Genomic DNA, 8,868 nt, shown 5'->3' with positions numbered 1-8,868 from the left:
ACAAACTCGTATTTGTAAATAAATCTAGTTAGAACGGCCTCGGCCAAAGTCTTACATAGCCTCGAGCTCACTAGACTCTAATGGAACAATAATAATATGGTTCGCAGCCTTGGTTCGTCTGCGCATATTTTGTGGCGTATTAGCATGGCGATCAACACCGATACGTAGAATCCTCCAACAAACAATCTTGGCATACGTATATAATAGCTACGCAAAGGGAACTTCTCAGAACAAAGTGTTCCAAGGATACTCTCTGGGCTCTTGCTAAATACGCATGACAGCATTTCGTTCATACTTCGCTCCCTCCAGCAGCATGATAAACCCGGACTCGAGCGAGTAAGTCAAACTGTGCGAAGTCTCAAATACCGACAGGTCAGTACCTTAGTACTGCGCAACCTAATCTTCTCGAGGCGTCGCATCCGCACCTCTCCAACCCCGCACTTGTCACGACATTTGCTTATCTATATCGTCAAATCAACCCGCCCTCCCGTCTCCACATGGCCTACCCCATCGGCCTTATTCCGCGCGTCTAACCATGTCCGCAGGTCTGAGTGAAGCATTCATCGTCGTCAGTTGCCAGGAGAATGACGTGCTACCCTATCAAATCCCCCGCATCGAAACATCAAAATATGAACTGCGACAATATGCCGAGGCACAGCCGAGGCAAGATGGTGAGTAAGTTTTGGCACAGACTAGGGTCGTATGGAGTAAGATTGCTCAATTGGAGACTAAATGGTGTGATTCCGAGCATCGGTCTGTTGAGCTCGAAGCATGGCATTTTGGTCTGACGCATGGGAGGGTTCGGTACTTGGCTATTGGGTGCCATGTTCAAGAATCTAACCCCCTGGATGTTGTTTCTCCTGTCGAGTCATGTGCTGGTAATGCAAAAAAAAACTCTAATGCAACATAAGAACAGTGTTGGTTGCTGACTTGGGGTGATGGAAAAAGCAGCTTCATTCCAGAGGTTAGCCGGACGCCTACACTCTCAAAATCGCAAACAAAAACATCATGGCGGACCAAGATGCCTCAATGGAGTCTGATCGTAACAGTGGCGAGAAACGCGATTATCCAGGTATGATGTCTTTCGATATGCTTCATCGTGATAGCGAAGGGAGGACTGACATGAAAAAGTAAGATGGTACCACTCGACCTTCTTCAACATCACCATTCTGGGCCTCTGCAACTTCAGTGCCCCCGGGATATGGGGAGCAATGAATTCGCTGGGTGCAGGAGGTGCACAATCGCCCCATCTTGTAAACGCTGGAAACGCTCTCACATTCTGCTTAATGGTACTCAGTTGCTATTTTAGCAGCGTGATAGTGAGGTATATTGGTATCAAGGGTGCGCTCATTTTTGGAACGTACGTAAAGCCATACTGTGCCTCACATAGCATGATTTGAAATGCTGATTGGTGACAGTATCGGCTATGCACCCTACGCTGCAGCGCTTTACACTAACAACAGATTCGGTACCGAGTGGTTCATCTACCTCGGCTCCTCGCTCTGCGGCATATCCGCAGGTGTTTTCTGGATGGCGGAAGCTGCTATTGCGATTGCATATCCTGAGCCGTGGAACAAGGGGAAAGCACTAGGATACTGGCTGACATACCGTCTCGGAGGTCAAATCCTCGGCGGAGCAATCAATCTGGGACTAAATGCTCATCGCGATAAAGCTGGGTCGGTAACTTATACCGTCTATCTCGTTTTCATTGCATTGCAATGTGTTGGACCCGTTGTCGCGTGGTTCCTAAATACACCAGACAAGGTGGAAAGAAAGGATGGGAAGAAGGTTCAACTGGCCATCCTGGACAACCCTTGGTTCGAGATTAAGGAAACCACCAGATTGTTTTTCACCAAACGATTCCTACTCATCGTGCTGTGGATTGGCCAAGCTGTCTTTGCAGAAGCAGTATTCTTTACTTATCTTGCTTGTAAGATCCAACGCTCAAGTGCCACGATGATAGCTAATCAAAACCCTAGTATGGTTCTCGGTCCGCGCGCGAGCCCTAGGATCATTCCTCTCCGGCATTATTGCTGTCACCTGCGGCAATCTACTCGGTGCATACCTTGACCGCACCATTATTGCAGTTCGTGTTCGGGCCCGTACATCCTTCTGGGTGATAGCCGTGCTCCAAGGAGCATGGTGGATCTGGGCCACCGTCCTCGTTACCGATTTCCGCCGCTCCCACCCGACCTACGATTGGGTGTCTGATGGGTTTGGCCGTGCATTTGCAGTTTTTGTCTTCCTTGCAGTCGGCTTTCAGCTCAACTACCTGTTTTTGTATTTCATCATCGGTAACCTGGCGACCAGCGAACCCGAAGTGATTCGCTATGCAGCTTTGTTGCGTGGAACTGAATCGGCATGGCAAGCAGTTAGCTATGGCATCACTTCAATCGCCATATTCGCTCAAGTCGGCGCTGTATATTGGAATTTTGCCCTTTGGGCTGTATCGATCGTGCCAGCATGGCTAGTGGTAAGGGAATTTGGTGGAAGTCGAGCAGCGGCAATTGAGCAGACAGATAGTGGCATTGTGACGCCACCGATCAGGGTCGATGTCGATACAGCGCACCACAAGTCGGTGCAGGAATAATGGAGGCTAATCCTATGGAGGAAGGAGGGTAAGAATATCACCATTGATTGGACATGAAGAGGTTGCATATAGACAAGAATACAGTCATATGAAGCCATGAGTAGTCATCAGAAATAAAATTCTCGGTAATATGCTTTGATCTCATCACCGGAGTGCAGAGTAGCAAAAGTAAGACGCTAATGAAAGAGTATTATTAGTAGATGAAGAAGTTGGAAAGTCTCGTCTACTTCGTAAAAAAACATTGCTCATCACTTTTACTGAATATTGGTATAATAGCTCAGGCTCTATGGTAGTATAGCTACAAGTCGCCCACCCCGTATTTCGTTTCTCCTCATTCTATCAAGACCCTCATTGATCCCCTCCAATCCGTTCACGGTGCCAACAACCTCAGGTGGAACGAGTAGTCCCTGGACTAAGAGTCTTTCACACCACGCACTAAGTGCCTCTCCCACCTCTGGTATCTCGTGGTAGAGCTTAATAGGTACGTTATGAGGTACTACGCCCCCGGGAATACCGGTCTTGGGCAGCCCAGTCAGACCAACGAGATGTGATCTCCTCGCCCCAGAAGTGATCTCAAGAGGTGTTGCGGGCGGAGACAGTAGCTTTGAGTCTTTGCGTTTGGCATTACCATTCTCATCTTTGGCAAGAAGTGGCTCCGAGGATGGCGAGAAAGAGAGTGAAGTGAGGAGATGACCGGCGGTTTCCTTGCCCACTGTATCGAGACCGAAGCGGGCACCATCATTTGTGGCTGCTTTGATAATTTCTACAGCTCGAGTAGGGTTGTGTGAATCGACGACAAGATCTGGGCGGATTGACGGAGTCGAGGAGAGCCGTAGGCCATGTTTGGCGCCGTCTACCACGGAGATGATTTTAAGTCCCACAAGCCTAGCCAGTTGCTTGGCCACGTATGCGCATGTTGAGCTTCCACCCCAGATGACAAGCCAGTCACCTGATTTTGCGCGTTCACTCCTTTCGATACTGTCCAAACACTCTTGCCGTATGTCCACCGGTAATCGCTCAGGATCAATGTTTTTGACAATGTTCAGGAGATCCGGCCCATTTTCCACGTCCTCAAAGCTTACACCCATGCAAATACCTAAAGATAATACCGCAGATACGAAGGCCACACCGAGTATGCTTCCAGAGTTGATCGAGATGTGAGTGGGCAGCCGGATGGTGTTGAAAGCTGATGCGATACTGTATTCCTGAAATGCGGCCTTCCGCAAATCACGATAATCAGTCGAAGGAATTATAACAATATCACCTTCATGTATGCGCGAATTAGAGCTTTTTGAAGCTTTGATGACAGTCCCGACCAGTTCGCGACCACTGATGTAGGGTAGCGTTGGAATTCCGAAGTTGTAATCACTGTATCTGTGAGCGATAGCATGTGGTCAAGCTGAGACGGAACTTACGGGGCTTTCCAGTCAATTGGATTGAGACCAGCAGCATTGACCTTTACAAGAAGCTCATAGTCATGGTGTACCCCTGGAACTTTTGTGTCCCTGGATGTCACATATGGCTGTCGAACGCCATGGAGAAGTAGTGCTCTTTGAATTTTCGGAAGTGACGACTTTCCTGAAGTTCGCTGAAACTCATGTTGATGGTCCATCTTCCTTCTTTTGGCACACGGGTCACCGCCCGAAGCCGGCGTCATTGAGCTCCTCGTTCTCATGATGTATAGTGACAAATCGACTCACACAAGAAGCTGGCATGAGCTACGTTAAATGAACGAGAATACTACTTTATCCAACTTTAGGTGCGCAAGTATCCACGTATCCACGTAAGCGTACGCAGTATGCAATCCACGTGCAAGCTCCACGCCTTGGAGACATTGCCTACTCGGCATTTTGGAGGGCGATGGCGTGATAGTGGAGTAATCCGAAATTGGTTATGATTAGTTGAACTGCGGGGCCATGGAGTAGCGGGAGTCGCTGGTCCTACATCGGAGGGATATTTAGGCATTTGCTAGCGGGGCTGGGTTGTCGGACGGAAGATTGCGTCCGGTTCGACCGATAAGCGATTGCGTATATAGACGTTGTAAGCACATCATCTATAGTTTCCAACCGAGGAGCATAGCGTCCGAGAAGAGTCGACTCAACCTCATCCAAGCCCGACACAACGCAAAGATGGCAAAACGAAAGAGAGCAGAGGAGCATGCTAGAAACGGCAACAGGAATAGGCACCCGAAAACCGGCAAAAAGTTAATCATCAATGCCTTTGTGGAAATGTGTAAGCAGATGATCAAGTGGCCGGAAGTCAATCACAGCTGGCCTGGACAGCTAAGCCACGAGCATACCCCGACACCATCTGAACAGGGCTAACATGAGGGGTTGGTATGCAGGCAGTGGACATCAATCGCCTGGGCTGTGGCGGCATCCCCAGGACCGTTCTCACGAATTTGGGAATGTGGACCATTGGGTGCAACTTGCAAAACTGCTTGAAGATGCAAAAATCCATGGCGTCTTCATTGCTGATGTTCTAGGCGGCTACGATGTTTATAATGGCAATTTGGAAGCAGCCATCACCTCTGGCGCCCAATGGCCAGTGAACGAACCCCTGGCTGTTGTCAGTGCAATGGCTGCTGCTACGAAGAGCATAGGGTTTGGCGTAACGGTGTCGACGACATATGAGCAACCATACCATCTAGCCCGAAGACTATCAACGGTTGACCATCTCTCGAACGGACGGTAAGTAGTAGCCCGCTTGCATACACCTGTCAGCCGCTAAAGAATGTGCCTAGGCTTGGTTGGAACGTACGTCATGCTGTTTCACTAGCTGTATTACGACTAATAAGAACAGATTGTGACTAGTTACCTCGACTCGGCGGCGCGAAACATGGGAATGACGCAGCAACTCCCGGTTTGTCTTCCAATGCGTTACAAAGTACATTACTGACAGTTTCTAGCATGAGGAGCGTTATGCACGAGCGGAAGAATATGTCAAGGTCATGTACAAGTTGTTTGAATCATCTTGGAGAGATGATGCCGTCGTACTGGATCGAAAAAGAGCCGTGTATACGGATCCTGAACGGGTGCGACAGATCAATCATCAAGGAAAATACTTTACTGTTCCTGGTCCTCATATCTGCCAGCCAAGCCCACAGCGCACGCCGCTGATCCTGCAAGCTGGAGCCTCCAAATCGGGTAAGCAATTTGCTGCCCAGCATGCCGAGGCAATTTTTGTATCAGCGCATGCTCCAGAGGTTTGCGCAAAAAATATTGCAGAGATCCGTGAGCTTGCCTGCTCGCAGTATGGTCGAGATGGGAAGAATATCAAGGTGCTTGCGCTCGTCACTCCCATCCTAGGCAAGACCGAAGAGGAGGCACAGGCGAAATTGGCAGACTATCGAAAGTACGCCTCGCTTGAGGGTGCGCTTGCCTTGTTCTGCGGTTGGACAGGTATCGATCTCGGCAAGTATGGAGATGAGGAAGAGCTGCGACAGGTTGAGAGCAACGCGGTTCGATCAACCGTGGAGGGATATGCTCGCTTTTCTCCAGGGACCTCCAAGTGGACGAAGCACACCGTCGCTGAACATGTAAGCCTAGGGGGCAATGGACCGATTTTTGTTGGCACAGCCGCGCAAGTGGCAGATGGATTCCAGGCATGGGTCGATGAGGCGGATGTTGATGGATTCAACATTGTGGGTCCCTTGCTCGATACTGCAAATGGGTGCTGATATCATCTCTAGGCGTACACACTTTTCCCACAGTCTTTCAAGGACGTGGCTGAGCTGCTTTTGCCTGAGCTCAGGGCTCGGGGCATGTTTTGGGATGATTACTCGGTGCCAGGCGGGACGTATCGCGAGAACTTCTATGAGAAGAAAGGACAAAAGGGACCACTGGGAGAACATGTCGCATCCGCATACCGCTGGAAAGCAGGCATTGCAGCCAAAGATCATGTCATTCCAGAATAACAGAGCTATGGTACGCGTCGAGATGTTCGACGGTCTGATTAATGTGGGGGTCTGCCGCTGCAGCAGCTACACGGCTTTTTTCGACCATAATGACGGCACGGGTACCGGTGCAAATAGCTGCATCTGTGCAGTTCAGACTGGAATTCTTGACCGGCTTCACGCCAGCTAGAACAAGGGCCTCACCTAGCTGTTTAGAGTAGTTTTTGGTCCAGTCTCACTATGAACGACCGACGCCTTGATGCCTAACAGCTCTAGTGAAGCTACGTCAATGTTGTCCAGTAATGCGGATCTCTAGGTTGTCGCCTAATCTCTCAAATACGCAAGGTCTCTAAGGTGATCATAATGCTCGCTGATGCAAAACAACAAAACTAACCCAGAAGAAAAACGTCTCTCCGAGGATCCATGAGCTGCACGGCCGATCTCTTCGGCGAACAGCCATCAAATACAGGATTTATGTACATATTCACATCAGTACTGCAGCGGCCGGGCAGACCAAGACCTCTGTGATCTCTGATTTTTACAGCAACACGGCTACTTACTATGTGCAGCATTGCAAAGCTTAGCACAATTGGCTTCTTGGCAGACAACACGGTACTCGCCTGAAAAGTTCAAAATTCAAACCAGGCGCCCCAGACAACGTCTAGCTAGTTACATACAGTTTAAAAAACCTGCACAATGCACTTGCCTTTATTGCTAGTTCTAGCCCATGCATTCTCGGTTGCGTTGGGAAATACCAAAGGTGCAGGTCAAACAAACCCAGCTCAAGAGTCCGCCAGCGTCCCAAAACCTGCCATGGAAGACATGCAGGCCGCACAAGACCCATTGCTGATGCATGCAATGCCGGCCAGTAATACCCAAACCTCTCCTCGCCATAGACAAGAAAAAGTCCATCTCATGAAGAGAATGGATCGAAAGAGCGGAAAGTGGACGACCAACCATCCACGATATAGACTTCTGGAGGCACTTTGGGCATATACCAGGTATGGAGAGTGCCAAATGGCTGAACTTGACCGGTGGCGAAGCCTATACAAGAACACAAGCAAAACGCAGAGGAAGGTGCGCATCGGATTGGACGTTGATCATCACTTTTGTTAATCACATGCCAGGTGTTGGAAAAGGTGGTCGGGTATAACCAGAAGCTGAATGAGATTGAAAAACTCATTTCCAATAATGCAGCGATATGCAAAAGCATGGTCAGTCATGCCATGCGATTCTATGGCATCGACCAGAAAGAGCTTGATGAGCATATGGCCCAAGCTGAACAAGACGGCCGACATGCAGATAGGCTTGCTGCAGCGCAGACGCTGAAACACTATGTACGGGACTGGGCAGATGAGGGTCTCAAGGAAAGAAACGAGGCGTTTCCGTGCATTTTGAATACACTGGAAAAAATCAAGTCCGAGTCGCCAGAAGGGACAAAGCTCAAGGTCCTACTTCCTGGCTCCGGAATGGGTCGACTGGGCCACGACGTGGCTAACCTAGGAGGCAAGTATGCCTTCCATCATTGGTTTTTGTACGTATTTTGACAGCGTCAAGGCTTCGAAGCGACAGTCAATGAGTGGTCCATGTTCATGAATGTCGGCTACAGATACATGGAATCTCAGTCTAGTGCAAACACACTGAGATTCCACCCATTCATTGAGGCAATGTCGCATCACGCAAGAAAGGAGGATATGCTCAGAAGTGTTACTGCACCCAATGTGGTGCCAAACCAGGACGTGATGTTGGTCGAAGGCGACTTTAACGTTGCCTTCAACCATCAAAAAGGCCACTTTGACATCATTGTTACGCATTTTTTCATTGATACGGCTCGAAATCTCATGGCATATTTCGATACGATATCGCGTCTATTGAAGCCTGGGGGCAAGTGGATCAACTTTGGTCCATTGTTATACGGTACTGGTCCATTTGTGCAACTTAGCCTGGATGAAATCATTGGCGTTGTAGAAGACATGGGATTCGGGTTTGAGGATATCAACCCCGAATGTGGTGAGTTGACGTTTGAAGATATGAAGGTTCGAAGTAAAGAGGCTGAATACGGATTTAACATAAGAGCCTTGACACGATACGCTTATTTGGCGCAAGTCTGGATGGCTAGGAAGCCATGAGTGGCGCGCTTGTTTTACTCATATGCTCATCCACCGTACACACACGAATGAATCCACTAGCAGAAGCTAGCAATTACTTCGTAATACACACTAGCCCCAAACCACCCAATTAATATTGCTATAACTAGCAATAAAGGGGAACAACTAGATCAGATCACTAGATCTATCTCCACAGTCCTTGCTAGAAACACTGAGGAGATACAACATTACGCCTTCACACCTTGGAACTCAAATATCCTATACAAGGTCTATAT

At 48.9% G+C, this 8,868-nt stretch overlaps 4 protein-coding genes across 4 annotated transcripts; 3 read left to right on the top strand and 1 right to left on the bottom strand.

Moving 5' to 3' along the window:
* Positions 1-1,008: 1,008 nt before the first annotated feature.
* Positions 1,009-2,590, top strand: SETTUDRAFT_160547 (uncharacterized protein; the record flags this gene model as incomplete). Its single annotated transcript, XM_008025960.1, has 4 exons — positions 1,009-1,072; positions 1,132-1,360; positions 1,419-1,930; positions 1,980-2,590. The coding sequence occupies 4 exons, from the start codon at positions 1,009-1,011 to the stop codon at positions 2,588-2,590; spliced, it is 1,416 nt and encodes a 471-aa protein (XP_008024151.1).
* Positions 2,591-2,874: 284 nt separating this feature from the next.
* SETTUDRAFT_160546 (uncharacterized protein) lies at positions 2,875-4,202 on the bottom strand (the record flags this gene model as incomplete). Its single annotated transcript, XM_008025959.1, has 2 exons — positions 2,875-3,958; positions 4,006-4,202. 2 exons carry the CDS (start codon positions 4,200-4,202, stop codon positions 2,875-2,877), a joined length of 1,281 nt encoding a protein of 426 aa, XP_008024150.1.
* Positions 4,203-4,719: 517 nt separating this feature from the next.
* Positions 4,720-6,506, top strand: SETTUDRAFT_160545 (uncharacterized protein; the record flags this gene model as incomplete). Its single annotated transcript, XM_008025958.1, has 5 exons — positions 4,720-4,822; positions 4,935-5,280; positions 5,404-5,452; positions 5,499-6,233; positions 6,282-6,506. The coding sequence occupies 5 exons, from the start codon at positions 4,720-4,722 to the stop codon at positions 6,504-6,506; spliced, it is 1,458 nt and encodes a 485-aa protein (XP_008024149.1).
* Positions 6,507-7,307: 801 nt separating this feature from the next.
* On the top strand, positions 7,308-8,614 carry SETTUDRAFT_160544 (uncharacterized protein; the record flags this gene model as incomplete). Its single annotated transcript, XM_008025957.1, has 3 exons — positions 7,308-7,562; positions 7,613-7,991; positions 8,043-8,614. The coding sequence occupies 3 exons, from the start codon at positions 7,308-7,310 to the stop codon at positions 8,612-8,614; spliced, it is 1,206 nt and encodes a 401-aa protein (XP_008024148.1).
* Positions 8,615-8,868: the final 254 nt, after the last annotated feature.

Source organism: Exserohilum turcica, assembly GCF_000359705.1.
Source record: "Exserohilum turcica Et28A unplaced genomic scaffold SETTUscaffold_16, whole genome shotgun sequence".
NCBI classification, from domain to species: Eukaryota; Fungi; Ascomycota; class Dothideomycetes; order Pleosporales; family Pleosporaceae; genus Exserohilum; species Exserohilum turcicum.
This window is presented reverse-complemented; position numbering and strand designations above follow the sequence as displayed.